The sequence below is a fragment of the Microtus pennsylvanicus genome, chromosome 1, assembly GCF_037038515.1.
Source record: "Microtus pennsylvanicus isolate mMicPen1 chromosome 1, mMicPen1.hap1, whole genome shotgun sequence".
Taxonomy (NCBI): domain Eukaryota; kingdom Metazoa; phylum Chordata; class Mammalia; order Rodentia; family Cricetidae; genus Microtus; species Microtus pennsylvanicus.
Window position 1 is genome coordinate 61,775,688 of NC_134579.1, and position 20,280 is coordinate 61,795,967.

At 41.2% G+C, this 20,280-nt stretch overlaps 1 protein-coding gene across 2 annotated transcripts in view; it reads right to left on the minus strand.

Moving 5' to 3' along the window:
- Positions 1-20,280, minus strand: part of Osbpl11 (oxysterol binding protein like 11) — a 77,234-nt gene that overhangs the window by 44,283 nt on the left and 12,671 nt on the right. For both annotated transcript variants that reach the window (XM_075965912.1, XM_075965903.1), the window contains exon 2: positions 2,765-2,833. In XM_075965912.1, coding sequence (XP_075822027.1) covers positions 2,765-2,826 — 62 coding nt within the window. In that variant the 5' untranslated portion in view covers positions 2,827-2,833. The remainder of the gene's footprint in view (positions 1-2,764; positions 2,834-20,280) is intronic.

A 20,280-nucleotide genomic window follows, 5' to 3' on the forward strand; every position in this document is an offset into this window, starting at 1 on the left:
TAAACTGCACAAGAGGGCAGGGAGACCTGTTATGCCAAATATGAACTCTAGGCTGGTATGACGCCAGATAAAAATGACTATGGGAATTGCAGAGACATAGTGCTCTTGCAGATGACCTGAGTTTGGTTCCCAACAGATATTATTAAAATCACCTATAACTCCATTTCCAGTGGGATCCAATGCCCTTTTTTGGTCTCTACAGGTACTTACACACATACACATAAAATAATAATCACTCTTAAAAAAAATAACCCTCAGTAATCAATATGAATTTTAAAGGAATGAATCTGATCTACGATTTAACCAGTGAACCATACACTTAGAAAGATGTTGTGACTGTATCTTTAGATAGGTCACAAGTGAAGGTTACTTACCTTGTTTAAAAATGAAAAGACTGCAACTGGAGACACAGAACACAGGGAACCTGAGACTAAATGATGAAATGCTGATATTCCTTGGCAAAGAATTTAATGGAACACTGGTGGACTTTGGAAAAGAATTTGATGTTCTGATTCAGTTACAGACTAGATAGTTTAGGATGCATCAACTAAGATCCCAAATTTCAATAGGACAACAGATCTTTTTATAAAAAAATTTTGTCTTTATTTCTATGACATGTTTGAAAAACATTAATCCTAGTCTGTGTTGTTTAAGGTAGAAAGAAAGCAACTTGAATTATCCTATCATATTAAAAGCAGAATTCTCCAAATGCATGTGAATTAGAAACAATGTGATACACGGTTTTGTGAAAATAAATTGTCTACTAAAATAGACCTTAGACTCAAAATTATTTATTTACCAATTTTAATTTAAGTACTTTAGAGAGCATTTGAGGGCTGGGGAATGGTTCAATGAGTAAGCACGTGTGCTTGCAAGCATGAGGAGCTGACAGCAAATCAGCACCCACATGAAAAGTCTCGCATGCTGTGCATGCCTATCATCCCAGCAAGGCAGAAACAGGAGGACCCCGACAGCTGAGGCAGAGAATTAGAACCTTGTGCACGGAACTTTGCTGGGCAGAGCAGAAGGGGACAACCAGGCACAAGGGCAATATCTGTAGTCCTAGTCGCTCCAGATGCTGAGGCTCAAGAGCTCAGACTCAGCCTGGGCCACATAGAAAGGGCTCATTTATTTTATTTTCGTCTTTTGAGTCAGGATCTCTTTATATAGTCTGGCTGTCCAGGACCTCGACATGTAGACAAGACTGGCCTAATTCACAGAGAGATCTTCTTGCCTTGACCTCCTGAGTGCTGGGATTAAAGTTGTATGCCACCATGCCCAGCCACAGCTCATTTCTTTAAAACACACACACACACACACACACACACACACACACACACACACACACACACACACACTGTGCTGTATCATCCATTAGTCTACTTCCTGGAACAGACACAAAACATAGACTTGAACAGATACTGGCAAACCATTTACAGAAGCATTATTTACAATTGCCAAAGGTAGAGACAACCCAAATGTCCATCAATAGATGAATGAATAAACAAAGGCATATATACACACTGGACTATTACTGGTCTTTAAATAATGGTATGGATCAGGGAACGGCGTATTGGGTGAAGGTACTTCTGCCAGTGTGATGCCCTAAGTTAGATGGCTTGGTGTGTGCATGCGTGTGTGCGCGCACACACGCGCACACACACGCACACACACACACACAATTAATTTTTAAAATTGGGCCAACAAAATGGTTCAGTGGATAAGGGAGTGTTATCAAGTCTAAGGAAGTCAGTTCAATTCCTGGGCACCACACGATGGGAACAGAACTGACTCTAATCTCCACATGCTTGCTGTGATATTCAGGTACACAGGGGTGTACTCATACACATTCACATATAACATAAAAATAAAATAAAAACCATCAAAGAGCTGGGTGGTGGTAGCCCACATCTTTACTACCAGCACTCAGGAGGCAGAAGCAGTCAGACCTCTGCGTTTGAGGACAGCCTGGTCTACAGACTGAGTTCTAGGGCACACAGAGAAACCCAGTCTCAGAAAAAAAGAAACAACAACAACAACAAAAAAAAAACCTCAAAGTTGTGATACAAGTCTAGATTCATACAGGTGAATCTTGAAATTATGCAGACCGAGATAAAAAGTCACACAAAGGTCACATATTGTATGCTCCATGGACGTGGGGCAGAAGTATTAAAATCCAGAGACCAAAGTAGGGTGAAGGCTTGTGGAGGGATACTATTATATAAAGGGCACAGAGTTTTAGATTGAGACGATGAGGAAGGTTCTGGAGATAGGTGATTGTTACAATTGAACAAAATGGTGACTATATTTAAAAAACACTGAGTTGGATGCTTTAAATCCTATATATTTAATTTCAATTTAAAAAGTAAAAGCTTAATACCTCTGCCTGAAACTGTGAAGTCCACATGCACTTGAGAGATCCAGGCCCTGCTCACCCACTGCCTGTGTGGCTATAGGCTGCCTACTTAACCCTCGAAGGTCACAGAGTTTTGAGAATCAAGCACAAATGCCCATTTTCCTCACCTCTGCACACAGTAAAAACACATGGCAAGTGAATGCAGCACTCTATTCTTAATGATATTTCTGAGAGTTAGAAGCTGCCACTTGGACATATGTCAACCTCTCCACCTAAGGAAAATACCATCCACTTGTAGGAGAGATAAGGTAGACCTTTCTCTAAAAGGCTCCCAGCTATTTGTACTGATGTCTACATCAATCAGCTCCCAATCTCTTAGGAAGTTGACGAGATAGGGAATCAATTTACCTGTACTGCCACCCAGTGACGAGGTTGGTGTACTTCATTAAATAGCCATAAACATTTTCCATGTGGTCGCTGTTTGAAAGAGAGAAGAAAACTAAAGTTAGTGAGCGGTAAGAAGAAATCCCAGCGAGGCAGCTGTGCAGGTTCGCAAACAGCTGCAGAGACATCAACAGTCATGTGTGCCTTTAGTCTCTGCCCTCAGGAAAGCAGAGGCAGGAGAATTCTGTGAGTTTAAAGGCAGTCCGGTCAACATAAGGAAAGACAGGCCAGCCAGGGCTACAGAGAATCCTGTGTCAAAACACCAGAAAAAAAAAGAAAGTCAAACTCTTCAGAAGAAAAATAAACAGATTCATTGAGGTCCCTGATCCCCTCCTCCAAAATTTTATTTATAGGATTTTAATTTACCAAATTTCTTCAAAACAAGTACAATAGTCCACTTCTTACTAATATTTCAAATATAAAACTGCATAAATACAGAAACAAATACACTCTGTGTGTTGTATTTAAAACAACGACCCCAAAATGAGTTCCTGAAGAGCCTTCCTCTGCTTTGGGCACTTAACACAAAATCGTTTTCCCGGAACTGTTTCTGTTCTTCTTTGTCCAGGGCCAGAACTCCATACCCTGACTCTTGCACTCTCTCTAAATCCGCAAAGCCTGAGCTAGAACACAGAAGTTACTTCCTCAAAGGATCAAGCTATTTCATGATTCACCATTTGGGGAACTGCTTCTCAGTCAGGTTCTCCACACCAAGCCTCTGCCTGTAGGCGTCCTCCCTAGCTGGTGGCAGTCCTAAAAGTACTGCGGCTGGACTCCCCCAGACTATCTACAAGTGGATGATGGGGAGAAACTTTCCTAAAATCTTAAGTATACTTACTAGCAAAATCACAGAAGTGTTAAAGCTATCAAGGAGGGGCTGAAGAAATAGCTCAGTGGGTTAAGTGGTTGCCGTGCACTGAGGACCTGAGTTCAGACATCCCCCCACCTCCCAGCCCCCACCCCCCGTGTAAAAGCTGGATGGTGGCTGCACGCGCCTATAATCCCAGTGCTGGGAAGAAATGGAAAGATTCCAGTCAGTCTTGCTCCAGGTCCCAGAATGAGGTAGGGGCTGGCGATCTAGCTCAGTAGGGAAAGATATTGGCCAACAAATCTGTGGTAAGAGTTTCAGGTGTTCGACCTGCACTGTAGAAGGAAACAATGTGATTCCAACAAGTTGTCCTGACTTCCAAACATGCCATGGCACACACTCATGCTTGTGTCTATACACACACACAGAAAAAAAGTAGAAAGCAATGGAGAAGACACCTAACACCAATGTCTGGCCATCACATGCCCACATGGGAGCACCTGTACACGCATGCACGTGCACACCTACATGCACACACCAAAAATTAATTAAAGCAAGCCATTAAAAATTGTATCATAAAAGAAAGCCAGTCTACAAACCACAATCCCAGAGAACTTAGACAACAATGCGACACTAAGAGAGGCTTACATAGATCTAATCTACATGGGAAGTAGAAAGTAGAAAAAGACAAGATCTCCTGAGTAAATTGGGAGCATGGGGACCTTGGGGGAGGGCTGAAGGGGGGAGGGGGGAGGGGAGAGGCAGGGAGGGGAGCAGACAACAATATAGAGCTCAATAAATATCAATAAAAAATGTAAAAAAAATTTATCATAGCTGGGTGGTGGTGGCGCATGCCTTTAATCCCAGCACTTGGGAGGCAGAGGCAGGTGGCTCTATTCACGTGGAACAACTGTGTTACCTGGTGACCATTGGAAGATGTTGTGGAACTCAAATGTTTTGTTTGGAAAACATCATCTCCCTGTAGCCCAGACTGATTTCAGGGTCATTATGCAGCCAAGGATGACCTTAGACTCCTGACTCCCCTGCCTCTGTCTCCCAAGTGTGGGGATGACAGGCATACAGCATTAACATCGCGCTGGACCCGAACATCTTTTTGTTCACGTTTCTTCCCTGCTAACTCCTTAAACAAGCTAGCACCCCCCAATTCAAAAATCCCAAACCCAAAGGGATTAAGGGATATCACCAGTAAAGCCACAAGCATACACCAAAATCTGAAACCTCCCAACCTGAAACATTGCTGGTCTCAAGCACCTCTTAGGAAATATCTGATGAAAGCCTGTGACCCTGTGTGTGATCCTCCAGGGCTCATGCTCCACTCTCATTAGAAGTATAGATAACGAACTTTTACTATTGAGACAATCTGGTTCTGAATTGAGGAAAACACTACATAACAGATTTTATCATGCGCTCTTTTATGTTCTACTAGCCAGGTGATAAGAACCAGACCCTGTAAACTGAACTGCGAAGAAGTTACCTTCCATGCTGCAGTAGCCCACTGCTTAGCGGACCGGGTATATTTCTCATCTCTTCAGCGTACCGTGTCCTTGGAATTGGTCCTGGAAGCTGTCTATGAAAACAGCTGGTGAAGGCGACTGGAGGGATGGCTTGGTGGATAAGAGCACTTACTGCTCTCCCAGTGGTCAGGAGTTCTGTTCCCAGCAATTGTGGTTAACAATTGCTTTTAACTCTAGTCTGGGGGATCCAATGCCTCTGGCCTTCTCAGGCACCAGCATGCATGTGCAATACCCCCAAAATATATTAATAATGAAATAATAACTTAAGTGGTATTTGTACGTGTGCACACCCAGGTATGGTTTAACATGAAGACAGAACTATAAGGAAGGACTGACTGCAGGAAATGGGCAAGAGTGATCAAAGAGGACAAGAAGTTGACTGTTTTTCTAGTTCTAAAACTTCCATGGGCTTTTTTTAATGGATAAGTGCATAAAATATATTCAATATTAAAAATGTAAAATTTCGGAGCTAGGCGGTGGTGGTGCATGCCTTTGATCCTAGTACCTAGGAGGCAGAGACAGGTGGATCTCTGTGAGTTTGAGGCCAGCCTTGTCTACAGAGCAAGTTCCAGGACAAGTTCCAAAGCTACAGAGAAACCCTGTCTTGAGAAGAAAAAACTGCAAAACTGAATGTAAAGATCCATGGTGTACATTCCCAGCCTATTCACACTGTACAATAGTTAAACTGTAGAGTGAGACTCTGGATCGCATTACTGTGTGATGTTTTTATTCATTTGAAAGGTTTTAAAGTTTATGAAACTTTTCAAGAGCTGCTTAACTAAATTACAAAGTGGTATTAATATGTTTCGTCTGACACTCCCTCCTAGACAACAACTGTTTCAGATCTGAATCTCCATTACTACTATACATTTCTTTTTTGTTTGTTTTTATTTTGAGACAGTCTTGCTAGGTAGCCTAGGCTAGCCTTGAATGTGTGATCCCTCCCACTTCAACTCCCTGAGGGCTAGGGTCACAGGTGTTAGGCTCCATGCCTGACCAACATAGTAACTGTTAACCTTTCAGACTTAAGAAACATGAAATGTCTAAAACTAAGCTTGCTTTTAAATACTTTCAGATATGTTCATTTAAGAACAAATAATTCCCCAGGCAGTGATGACACAAGGCTTTAATTCCAGCTCAGGAGGCAGAGAGGTGGATATCTGAGTTTGAGACCAGCCTGGTCTACAGAGCGAGTTACAGGACACCAGGGCTACACAGAGAAACCCTGTCTTAACTCCCCTCAATAAAAAAAAAGAATTAATGATTCTTACTGGACATAAAGTACTCTGAAAAGTAAGGGATATATAAAGGTAGCATCTTTCCACCTGAGATTTGTAACTAACCCCAGAAGAAACACATCACATCACACACTCACACACACACACACACACACACACACACAGAGAGAGAGAAAGAGAGAGAGAGAGAGAGAGAGAGAGAGAGAGAGAGAGAGAGAGAACACATTGTCACACTGTAGCAAGTCTCTGCCACTACAACACAGAAACAACCTGAGTGTATTAGCTGCGGTCCACATTGTTTAAAAAGACTTTCCTTTTCTTTCACTTTTTTTTGTTTGTTTCAAGACAGGGTTTCTCTGTGTGACCCTGGCTATCTGGAACTAGCTCTTGTAGACCAGGCTGGCCTCAAACTCACAGAGATCCACCTGCCTCTGCTTTCCAAGTGTCAGGATTAAAGGCGTGCGCCACCACTACCGGTTCTTCTTTCACTTTTCTAGTTTTTGTACAAGTATATATTATATGTTGAGCACACCCTTCCCCCATCAGTACCCTTTGGCCCACTAAGTAGTTTTGCTTCTACTTTCACATCACATTCACAGGATAATTTTATGTATCTATATGCAATCTAGGAACCACAGATGAGAGAATAGATATGATACTTGTCTAAAAAGGATATGTCATTAAACAAAGTACAGAACTCTATGGTAACAGGGGCTATATGTACAGAACTCTACGGTAACAGGGAGATAGGACCTAGTACTGACTAGGTATAAAACGAGAAAGGGACAGAAGAGAGACAAGAGACAAAGGTAAAAGCTAGATTCCAGCTGCAATACCTAGGCACCAAAATGGGTCACAGAGGAATTTGCATTTGCTGGTAATTTGCACAGTGGCGGGGTGGTATGAGTTCGAGGCCAGCCTGGTCTACAAGAGCTAGTTCCAGGACAGGCTCCAAAGCTACAGAGAAACCCTGTCTTGGGGGGAAAAATTTTTTCACAGTGGCCTTAAGGACCTAAAAGGGGCACAAAGGAAGGTACGTGGTTAGGCAGCATGGCTGAGATACAGACAGAAACTTCCAGTCCACTTGGTCTATGCGCATACAGCATATTTGAAGACACAGTTGTAAACAAGATGATTACTCAAGGTGCACGAGTGATAAGAGATGGACAGGGTCTGAGAGAGAACTCTAAGGAAAGTTCAAGGGTGAAATGAAGGGGTTATCAGCAATGGAGAGAAGAGTGGCAGAGACCAGAGGCCTATGGGAATTTCAAGGTGAGTGTGAGGCCAGCACTGCTCAGTGCTATCAGAGATGGGAGTTAACAAGAGTGAGCATTCCTGGAGAAGCAACAAAATGCTGCTTAGTTTTTGCTAAAATATAGGAGAAACTTACAATCCATAATTTTTTAAAAATTTTTAGGTGTTTTGAGACAGGATTTCTTTTTGTAACTTTGAAGCCTGTCCTGGAACTAGCTCTGTAGACCAGGCTGGCCTCAAACTCACAGAGATCCACCTGTCTCTGCCTCCCAATCACTGGGATTTAAGGTGTGCGCCACCACCGCCCAGCTTCCAATCCATAACTTTAAGAGGGCATGAAATCAGGGCATGCCAGTGCTGAATCACAGGGATGAAGCCTTAAGTTTTGGTTAATAGCCTGTGTGTCTAACTCTGGTTCTTTTTAGCTTAGGAACTGTTTGTATTTGTGGAATGTGTAGAAGCTTAGGACTTAAAGGTAAAATTTTGTGAAAGATAGATTTATCATAAATAATGACCATATAAATGAAATACAAACATTATAATATGTGTAATTATGTATATTTAACTACGGATCGGGCTGGGGACATAGCTCAGTGGTAGAGAACTTATCTAGCAAGCTCAAGTCCATTGGTTTGATTCCAGTACCAAAACTAATCATTTTTACTATTGTATTACTCTCCAGCAGATATTGTGTTAGAAACTGTAAACGGTCTGAGGATCACCCTACTCACAAGCTAGCAAATTAGCTACGAGTTCACAGACAGCAGCAGAAGACTCCTGGGGGGAAATGACAGACTTCAGTTCTCAGAGCAACAACAGCACAGATTTTCAGGCAAATCCCACTGGGCTACCGAGGGCAAGTGACGCCTACACAGAGGACAGATAGACTGTGTTAAAGGCCAGAACCTCAAGTCTTGCTCAAACACACATCTTGTCAAAAGCAGTAAGCAATACTACCGACTCTGCCAAGCAAGACTTTATTTCATCATGAGACCTTATTTCATCACAAACAGCAAAACATATGACAAATGAGATATGATCCTTATCTTCCAAGGCATGTCTTGTGAGCAAAGGTACTGACCTTTTGTTCCACAGTCGTTTTCTAGGCTACACAAATTACAAGAATTAGTAAACAAAGCCGGGTGGTGGTGGCGCACGCCTTTAATCCCAGCACTTGGGAGGCAGAGGCAGGTGGATCTCTGTGAGTTGGAGGCCAGCCTGGTCTACAAACTGAGTTCCAGGACAAAGACACACAGAGAAACCCTGTCTCAAAAGCCAAAAATTAAAAATAAAAATAAAAGAAACAGAGTTTAAAATAAAGCCATGTAAAGATGGAAAACACTCAAGAGAATGTGGATACTGTATACTATTATGCTGTCTTTATATTGCTTGACAGCTGAGGAAAGAACAACAGCTGCTAAAAGACATTTGAATATAAATGCTGCTGGATTAATAAAACATAAATATTTTGTAAATGCCTTGACTTCAAAATTGAAGTCAAAAGATATGTTGCTTTGGAGAAGAAGTTTTGCTTTTGTTTCCACAGGAAATGAGAGGCTGTGGACTCATTCTAGGCTAAGAAAAATAAGGTTTGATAAAGGAAGATCACCAGAGAAATCTCTGATAGGAGTGGATAGTCCAGATGTCTGAGTTCTACTTCCAGAACAGCCTCAAGACTGCTGGCTGAGATGATCAAGCCCCACAGAATTTTCCACTCAGGGCTTGACCATAATCTTAAATTTTTTTTTAGGTCCCCATAAGATTATCAGTGCCCCCAATTAGCAGGAAGTAACCTGGAAAACTATGCCCACATTCCCTAAAAATGGACTGTGGATATTTTCCTTTGTTTAGAATGCTGGTTACAAGTTGTTATAAATAATGGTCAGGAGAAAAATTAAACAAAGGATATTAGATTCAGAGGTTTTTTTTTTAAAGGGGGGAAATGCTGTGGGACAATGGTCCTGTTACTTGCATTATTTTTAATAAAACGCTGATTGGCCAGTAACAAAAAGAAAGGAAGGAAGGAAGGAAAGAAGGAAGGAAGAAAAGAGATCTGCCTGTTAGTTCATCATGGCTAGCTGGGGGTTTTTTTTGAGCCTAAAATAAAAATATTTAAATGTTTAAAACTTTTGAGAAAAGGTAGTCCCTACTATACATGCCCAAGCTTGTCTTTCAGTGCTTCCTTTGGTTTGCTCCTTTCTGTCCACTTCAAAAAACAGACAGTGTAGTTATAGAATTGCAAATTTCCCTTGAAGGTGACACTGAGAAAATAAAGAGGAAATTTACTTATGAACTGTTACCATTCACTGTGAAAAAGGAAGGCTCCAGAATTAAGAATGCTATCTTCCCTACAAATGTTAAGTAAAATCCATATATGAATATAAATGACTCCAAAAGAAAGACAATTTAAGGCTAACGGAATAAATTCAACCAACTTTTTCTTAAGGTCATCATGAGACAGTCTGCAAATACCAACGAGGTTCTTTCTTCTGATTTTTTCAATGACGCTGAAAATGAACCCTGGGAGCTTCCAGGCTCCACTCGTCTGGGTGTTACATCTATGCACATAAATGGGTACTGAGTAAGAGAGCGACTCACACACTCAAGAGGCTCAAAAATATTTGTTATGAGTCAGAGCCCTAGAAAAACATGAGACAAACCATGTGTTAAACTATCATCAATAAGTATCCGCTCATTTACAGCCTATCTTCTAACATCTCTATGCAGTAACTACCTAGAAATAAGAAGTCTTCCAAGCTGTGGGATCCTGGCCAACTCATTTCTGCTTCCATTTTCTTCCACTGTAAGACAGAGACAGTGTACTACAGCTCTGAGAACTATGAGGATCGAGTGTGGCGAGAGACGACATGCTGAATACCAAAAAGACCATTACCTCTACTTTCCATCCCTCCATTCTGAAGCTAGTTGAATATGAACAGCCCGAGTAAATACTGGGCATATTGAGCCAAATGCATAATCCAACTGACCCAAATTAATTTCTTCTCTAGATTTTCAGAATTTTAAATATGGGTGACGACTGGGTCAATTTGTATTTCCTTCCTTCAGTACCACCTCTCAAACAAATCTCCCTTTACCCTTTCTATTTTGTGTCTAGGTCACTGTGGTTCATTTCCTAGCACCCAAATGCTTCTTATTCCCTAACAATCAAATCAAATTTGTTTGATCATATAAAAAATAAAAGGTCTCAGGTGGCCACCTTTACTCCTAGTACTTGGGAGGCAAAGGCAGGCACATCTCATGAGTTAGAAACCAGCCTGGTCTACAAAGCAAGTTCCAGGACAGCCTCCAAAGCTACACAGAAAAACCCTGTCTTGAAAAGCAAACAAAACAGACAAAAAAGCTCACTACTGGGTGACCATCCAGACTCCATTACATTACTAACTATGGCAGACATCTTCTGGCATGTATCCAATAATCCAGAGAGCTGGCCTGCAAGCTCTGTGTAAGCCAGGCGTCCAATGTCTGGAGAAAGGCAGTGTGCTCTCACTTCCGTGCTTAGGTTAGAAAGACTGCACCTGGCTGAGAGCCGTAAGTCTGGCTAAGAGTTCTCACTCTAATTCCTGCCTCTGATGAAACACACAGCCCAGCTACAGGATATTCTGTTGAAAGGTCCACATGGTCTCTGACCACGAGCCATGACGACCTGGGATCTTTGTCCAGTAAGGGAAAGGGAACTGAATTATGCTGTGAGCCCAAGGGAACAGTAAGAAGCAGAACCTTCCTATCAGAATTCAAGCCTCTGAGTGACCGTGGCTTCAGTGAAGAACACAGCCAGCAGAATACCACCCACACACTTGATGTAGAAGGGTCTTTATCTATCTGTTGTTTCACTGGTTGATTAATAAAGAAAACTGCTTGGCCTGATAGGTCAGAACATAGATAGGCGGAGTAGAACGAACAGAATGCTGGGAAGAAGGGAGGTGAGCCAGATGAGATGGAACCAGCCGCCAGGTCAGACATGCTGGATCTTTTCTGGTAAGACACCACCTCGTGGTGCTACACAGATTACTAGAAATGGGGTAAGCAAGATATGAGAGTTAGCCAAGAAGAGGCTAAATATAATGGGCCAAGCAGTGTTTAAAAGAATAGTTTCCATGTTATTATTTCGGGGCACAAGCTAGCCAGGTGGCCGCGAGCAGGGCAGCAGGAACGCAGCCCGCAGCTCCTTCAACACACACTGAAGTAATCAGTGCTGCCAGCGTGTCTTTAATCAATTTGGAAGGCTGAGGCAGGAGGTTCTGGGGTTCTGGGACAGCCTCAGCAACAAGGAAACCTGGCATCCATCTGTCCCATTCCCCTGTCCATCCCGTTCTCCAAGTTCCCCCTCATCACCTACCTCAAACATACAAAGGTATTGCTTTAGTAAATTGAGTCACTGAACGTGGGGGTAATTTGTAACATAGTAATAACACACTTGGCTTACCTATATTTCTCTGTTATGGAATATTTGTACACTGTGTGAAGATGTAGTGCTATGACTGGTGTAATAAAAAGCTGAATGACCAATAACCAGGCAGGAGCTATAGGCTGGACTTCTAGGCAGAGAGAGAGATTGAGATACTAGGAGGAAGTGTCTAGGAGCATAATTTCACCAGCCGAGCCACAAGGCAGAACATAGATTGATAAAAGTAGGTTAATTTAAATTATAAGAGTTAGTCAGAAAAGCCTAAGCAAGGCCAAGCATTCATAACTAATAATAAGTCTCTGGGTCATTATTTGTGGGCTGGTGGTCCAAAGATAATCCAAAAAAAAAAAAAGCTTGCTGCTACATATCTTTTCTTTCTTTTTCTTTTTGAGTTTTTTCAAGTTAAGGTTTCTCTGTGTAACCCTGGCTGTTCCGGGAACTCCTTCTGTAGACCAGGCTGCCCTTGAATTTACAGAGATCCACCTGCCTCTGACCGCCAAATGCTGGGATTAAAGGCGTGCGGACGCCACCGCTGGCAGCACCATCATTTTTAAAAAGGAGGTGGGGAAGTCCTGAGACGTGAGAAGCCGAGTCAGATCCCAGCACCCACATAAGAGCTGGGCACAGCAGTGTGCAGCTGTAATCCCACTGCTGAGGAGCTAGAGAAAGGATCTCTGGATGAGGGCTAGTGGGAAAGCTCGGCAGGTACAAGCACTTGCCTGGCACTGTTCAGTCTCTGCACCCCTCAGTGAAGGGAGAGCATCGACTTCCACAGACTGCTTCTAACTGTCACACGGACACCATGGCACTGAAACACGCTCACACACACCATACATGAAAAGAATGATACATTTTCAAATACTTAAAATCAAAATGTGGTGGGAAACAACTGAGAAAGATTGCCACCAATGCCACACCGGTTTGGAATTATGATTAATAGGGTGGTATTTATTTAAAGGGGAAAAAACTTACAGATCACTGTCAGCCCTCTGCGTAACCAGGAAGGAAGTCAAGTCACCGGCGGAGCAGGAAGTGAAGAGAGAGAGGAGAGGGAAGTGGCCGCTTTTTTAAAGGGAGAGAGACCACGCCCCAAGGGGCTGGTATCTCAGCGGCGATAGGCTGGAGGAGTGGGAGGACCTCCCGTAACACCTCCCCCTTTTGTTTAAATAAGAGAGTTCTAAACCTACTATGAAATTATATACAATAAGTACAAATATCCTATTCTAACTAGCTTAGGTCTTGTATAATAAATAACTTGGCCAAGTCATGAGAGAAAAGTAACTACATCTATATAGTCTTCAACCCCATCGAAGATCTGAGAAAGGAAATAATGTTACCTGGTTAATTAGGAAGTTCAGTAAAACAACTTCCAAAACATGCAACAAATCACAGAGACAACTAGCTACCTAGGCAATCACCCAAAGTCACATTAGCAGTGTTGAAGCAACCAACTTTGGCTAAGGCCTAACATAACTGACACACCATTTTCAAAGGCAAGCAACTTTTCAAAACTATCTTACCCTGTCTTGGCAGGATAAGACAGCCCTGTTTTATCCATTGATGCATGCTCTGTATCTTTGTCAGTGGTTGAGGTATGGGCATTTCTTTGCCCCAAGGCCAGTTCTGCCAAAAGGAAAGGCTCCAGGTGGAGTGTCTTTGGTGCTCAACATTCTCTCGGGAATAGAGTAGTGTTGCCAGGAGCAATTGTGTCTCACTACCACAAAACTCTGAGTTAGATTAAAGGCCATTTTCTACAGCTCTTTGAAGAAGTTGAAGATTATCTATCTATACTGAGTATAATCTCTATATATCTAAAGAACCTGATTAGTCTAATTATAAATAACAAACTTAGATGACTGTTAGTCTATATAATTCTCAATATCTATCTAACTTAAAGATTAAGACAATAAACAACTGTGAAACAAATGAGGACAATGACCTCCAAATATAAACAATGTACAAATATACATTGCAGTAGGTAAATATATATCAATACACAAACATTATATAAGTATCTTAATCAGAGGTAGAAATGTACACAGCAATATGGTAAATATATACAATACAATATATGTCAATACATAAAAATGTTTTAAACAAGGTAGAAAAATGCATGCATACAATAGTCAATATAATTTAACTTTGTATCAATATACAAGAATCTATACCAATATATTTGTCTAAAAACAGTAACTCACAATTACAAATCTATTATCCCATCATCCCTCTTTTTTTTTTTTTTTTTTCAAAATGATCCCTGAGCTTATAAAATTCCTCCCCCAACCCTCAATCATATACTAATTATAATCAACCCCTAAATGATGTCCCTAAACCCAAGGGCAAACTTTACTGGGAGAGGGGACGTCGTCCTCTAGAATTACTTCCAGCTGTCATGGGGGCGACGTTCTTTCTGGGGGATCCTGTGAAAGTAAAATGATGGTTAAATTTCAAGATCAAGTCTTTTAATATTGCCAATAGTCTCTGAGTATTTTGTGCCGGTCTGGCCAAAATGTTGTATAACCAAGTTGGAACTGTCTTGTGCAGCTGGTACCCAAAGCAGGTCTTGTTGTAGCGCTATCAGTATCATGACGTCATATCAACCAGGTGGAGTTGTTGTTATGGGGCCCCATCTTCTTCCTGGAAACTTCAAATGTCACTTCAGGAAAAACTCATTGTTCATTATGAAAAACTTAAGCATTAATCATATAGACATATATATATATATTCAATGAAAGACATGATAGATATATTCAATGAAAAGTATGATAGATATGAAGAAAAGCAAAGATGTTTTCTAAACTCATATTTCTTTCTGTCCCACATCATGGCTCTTGACATGAGACAGAAACTCCAGAAACTCTGGGTTTTTCTCTTACTAACAGGCTTGGAATTGGAGAGGGACTGAGCCAGAGTCCAACTTCAAAACCAGCTTTATAAATTTAGAAATATGGTTTAATATTACTTACACAGCCCATTCAGTTTTCTTGATATTTCCTATCGGGCAGGTATTTTTCCATCTGTCAGTATCCAAACATCCAGGGTCCCTTGAATTTCTCAAAGATGAGTGTTTTCCTGTGGAGATAAGAACAGAACCCTGCCCCCATTCTATATGTTTTTCTTACCACCTGTATGAATATAATCATTGTGGATGAGTTGTCATTTCTCCTTTCCAAGAGGTTTCTCTTCTTCAAATCGAAACTTTATTAATTTTGATGGTATCCACAATTTTTCTTCTCCTGTGGAAACAAGAGCAAAACCCCTTCCCCAACGTAGCACATCTCCTGGCTTCCACTGAGAGGTCAGCACATCTTTGAAATAAATCGGTTGATTTAGTTCAGCAGACTTTTCCATTATCCAATGTCTCTCTGCTGCTGTCGTTCCTTTCTCATTAGCGTTAAGAAAATTCAAGGTTAATAAAGCATTATGTAATCTATTTCTGGGGGTATTTTCGGTCCCTTTCTGTTTGTTCAGCATATCCTTTATAGTACGATTTGATCTTTCTATAACTGCCTGACCTGTAGGATTATTTGGTATACCTGTAATGTGTTTTATATTATAATAATCAAAAAAGCGTTTCATTTTCTTAGATACATATGCTGGACCATTATCTGTCTTTATTTGCGCAGGTATACCCATGATGGCCATAACTTCCAATAAATGTGTGATTACTGAATCAGCCTTTTCTGAGCTCAGGGCAGTAGCCCATTGAAAACCTGAATACGTGTCTATGGTGTGGTGTACATATTTTAATTTACCAAATTCTATAAAGTGGAACACATCCATCTGCCAGATTTCATTTCTCTTAGTGCCCTTTGGGTTACTCCCTGCAGGCAACGGTGTTTGATTATAGAAAGAACAAGTAGGACATCTCTTTATAATGTCCTTAGCTTGTTGCCAAGTAATGGAAAATTCTTTCTTTAGGCCTTTACTATTGACATGATGCTTCTTATGAAATTCTGAGGCCTGCAACACACTTCCAATCAATAATTGATCAATCTCAGCGTTGCCTTGGGCTAGAGGACCAGGCAGACCTGTATGGGACCGGATGTGTGTTATGTACATCGGACAAAGCCTGTTCCTGATTATGTCTTGTACCTGGATAAACAATGAAGTCAACTCTGTGTCATCTGGTATAAATTCAGCGGTTTCAATATGCAAGATAACTCTTTCTGCATATTGTGAATCTGTAACTATATTAAGAGGTTCTTTAAAATCCCTTAGCACCATAAGAATGGCATATAATTCTGCCTTCTGGACAGAATTATAAGGGCTTTGTTCCACCTTACTCAATTCATCTGACTTGTAACCTGCTTTCCCTGATTTATTTGCATCAGTATAGAACGTACGGGCTCCAGTTATTGGAGCATCACGTACAATTCTAGGAAGAATCCAAGAAGTTCTTTTTATGAGGTTAAGTCTACCACTTTTGGGATAGTTGCTATTAATTTCTCCCAAAAAATTAGCACAAGCTCTTTGCCACGGTTCATTGTCTTCCCATAACTTTTTTATTTCTTCAGTAGTAAAAGGCACTATAATTTCTGCTGGGTCTATACCTGCTAGTTGACGAAGTCTCAGCTTACCTTTTATGATTAATTCAGAGACTTTTTCCACATAAGTTTTTAATTTTTTACTTGGTTTATTAGGTATAAATATCCACTCTAAAATAATATCTTCCCTCTGCATTAGAATCCCTGTAGGAGAAATTCTGGAAGGCAATATGACTAGGATGCAGCTAAGATTTGGGTTCACCCTATCCACATGTGCCTCCTGTAATTTTTCCTCAATCATTGTCAGTTCCTTTTCTGCTTCAGCTGTCAGTTTTCTTGGACTATTCAAATCTTTATCACCATCTAAGGTTTTGTTTAAATGAACTATTAGATCAGGTGTTATCCCAACAGCTGGTCGTAGACTGGAAATGTCTCCTAACAATCTTTGGAAGTCATTAAGAGTCTTTAACCGGTCTCTCCTAATTTGTGCCTTTTGCGTTTTAATTTTTTCTAACCCTATTCTGTAACCTAGGTAATTAATAGAATTTCCTCTTTGAATCTTTTCAGGGGCAATTTGTAATCCCCACCTAGGCAAGACTTTCTTTACTTCTTCAAACATCCTTTCTAAAGTATCTTTATTTGAATCAGATAACAAGATGTCATCCATGTAATGATAAATAATGGACTTGGGGAATTGTTTACGAATTATTTCCAATGGCTTACTTACAAAATATTGGCACAGTGTAGGACTATTGAGCATACCCTGTGGGAGGACAGTCCATTGATATCTCCTATTGGGCTGAGAATTATTATAAGTAGGCACTGTGAAGGCAAATTTTTCTCTATCCTTTTCTTGTAACGGTATAGTGAAAAAACAATCTTTCAAATCAATAACTATAAGAGGCCATCCTTTTGGTAACAGAGAAGGCAAAGGAATTCCAGATTGTAGTGAGCCCATAGGTTGAATTACTTTGTTGACAGCTCTTAGATCTGTCACCATTCTCCATTTACCAGATTTCTTTTTTACAACAAACACAGGAGAATTCCAAGGGCTGGTTGATTCTTCAATGTGGTGAGCATCTAGTTGCTCCTGCACCAGCTGTTCCAATGCCTGTAGTTTATCTTCAGCTAGAGGCCACTGTTTGATCCATATTGGCTTCTCAGTTAGCCATTTTAAAGGTAGGGCTGTTGGTACCTCTAAAGGTTTGGTATTTGCTGTATGTTCTTGTACAGCCTGAATGGCTAGTGACCTTTTTCCATAATACCTCATCATATACTTCCCAGAATTATGAGTTCCTGGAACTACAGGAATGTTAATCTGGGTATTCCATTGCTGTAGCAGGTCACGGCCCCATAAATTTATGGCAATATTGGCTATATATGGCCTTAGTCTTCCTATTTGCCCTTCGGGCCCTATGCATTCAACCCATCTTGTGCTTTGTTTTACACGAGATAGGGTTCCAATTCCCAGGAACTGAACATCAACCTCTTGAAGAGGCCAATTCGGATGCCAAGATTCTGGGGTAATGATACTTACATCCGCACCTGTGTCTAATAAGCCTTCAATAAAAGTGCCATTTATACAGACTCTTAGCTTTGGTCTTTGATCATTAATAGAAGTCTGCCAAAATATACGTTTACTCTGTCCAACTGGGTTTTTTGACTCATCCTCCACATGGATTTCATCATTTAGACCAGTATTACTTTTTACAGCAGAAATTGGAGCTTTTAATTTTCTTGGTGAGGCACGTTCTCCACTGTGACTGGGAATGACTGGGCCACTGTTGGCTTGGGGGCCTGCGAGAGGCCCCTCAAGGAGTTTCCCGACGGTATCGGGTTGCCTTGTTTGTCTGTTGTTGACCTGCATTCATTGGACCAATGTCGGCCTTTACCGCATCTCCTACATATACCTGAAGGCCTAGGTCTCCTATCTTTGTCATTCCCAGAGGAGATAATATTCCTAGAAATTCTGTGCCTGCAATCCCTTTTCAGATGTCCTAATTTACCACAATTAAAACACCTGGCAGTTTGATGTCTCCTCATTGCTGTGGAAATCGCTTCTCCTACCCAAGATTCATCGTTATAGCTAAACGTCTCAACATTCATCGTATGCTGAATCCATTCATCCATAGGTGCTGATCTAGACTTTAAAGGCCCAATTATCTTTTTGCATTCTATGTTTGCATTCTCAAAAGCTAGAGATTCAAGAAGTATTCGTCTAGCTTCTGGGTCTGTTACCCCTATGTCCAGAGCCTTAATTAATCTTTGCAAAAAGTCAATAAAGGGTTCTCTCTGTCCCTGCCTAATTCTGGTATATGATTCAACCCTTTTTGCTGGATCTTGTATCCTATTCCAAGCATTTAAAGCTGCTTGGTGACATAGACACAGTACTTCATCATCATAAAGAGCTTGGACCTGTGGATCAGCATATTCTCCTGCACCAAGAATTTGGTCTTGGGAAACCTCAATACCTTTTGCTCTTCCTTGCTGTTCCATATGTTTGGATTCTTCTCTAAAATAAATTCCAAACATCAAGGAAGGTCCATTATCTAAAACTGCAGACACTAACTGATGGAAATCATGGGGGGTAGCTCTAGCATTAGAAGCCCAAGTCCTTATCATTTCCTTTACGTATGCAGAGTGCAAGCCAAAATTAACAATAGCTTGTTTAATTTCTTTTAGATCATTCATTGCTATTGGCGTCCATCTAGCTTCTCTGACTCCCTTTGAGCCTTTAGAAGTTGACGCTTTGTCAGAATTAAGTATAGGGTATGCTGCTAAAACCTTTGGTAAGCCAGTTCTAATAGCTGGTGTTGGCATTGTATCCTGTCCTTGTGCCTTATTACTCTGTTCACCAGCTCCAATCATTTCTTCAATCATTTCAAGTCTTTTTATTATTGTCTCTTTTGAATCCTTAATCTCCTGACCTGCATGAGTTTCTAGTAAAGATTGTATGGTTCTTAGGAGTGCCATGATCTTCCTAAATGATAGAATATGCAAAAGAATACTAAAACCTAGTAACCAGTAAATTAAGTTATCCCCATAGTCATATAAACCTTGCATGATATAACCCATTGTATTGGTAACCAGAACAGTAAAATTCGCGTTGGAAACGGGAACTGCCATATTACCTATTATCCAGCAGGTGGCGCTGTTGCCAAGTCTCGACGAAAACACGGTCCTGTTTCAGAGTCCGCCTAGTATTTGTTAAAAACTGGAAAATGTAAGTTGCTCAACAAAGTAAATGTAATTAAATCAATTCCAGAGATGGAACCAGAAACCAGAATCCAGGGGTAGAGAAGAGCAACCTGGAAGCCGCTTATGCCTCCACGTGACAGAGTCACCCTGAGGGGTTGCAGCTTTCAGCAACCGCGTGCTCTGGTTCGCGCCACTTAAGAGCTGTGCTTGCAAGGGGGATTTAAAAACGACTCAGAAAAGAGCAAACCAGGCGGGCAGAGACTACGTGGGCCTGTGGAGTTTAAATCCACAGGCAGCGGCTGAGGAAGCAAGGGCTCCCGCCAAGCTGAACAAGCGCCCGCCAAGCCGAACTTGCGGCCGCCAAGCCGAACTTCCGGCCGCCAAGCCGAACTCGCGGCTGCGAGCCGGGAGAGGTTCTAAAACCAAACGTTGGGCGCCAAATGAAGGCGTAAGTCACAAACAATGCCACACCGGTTTGGAATTATGATTAATAGGGTGGTATTTATTTAAAGGGGAAAAAACTTACAGATCACT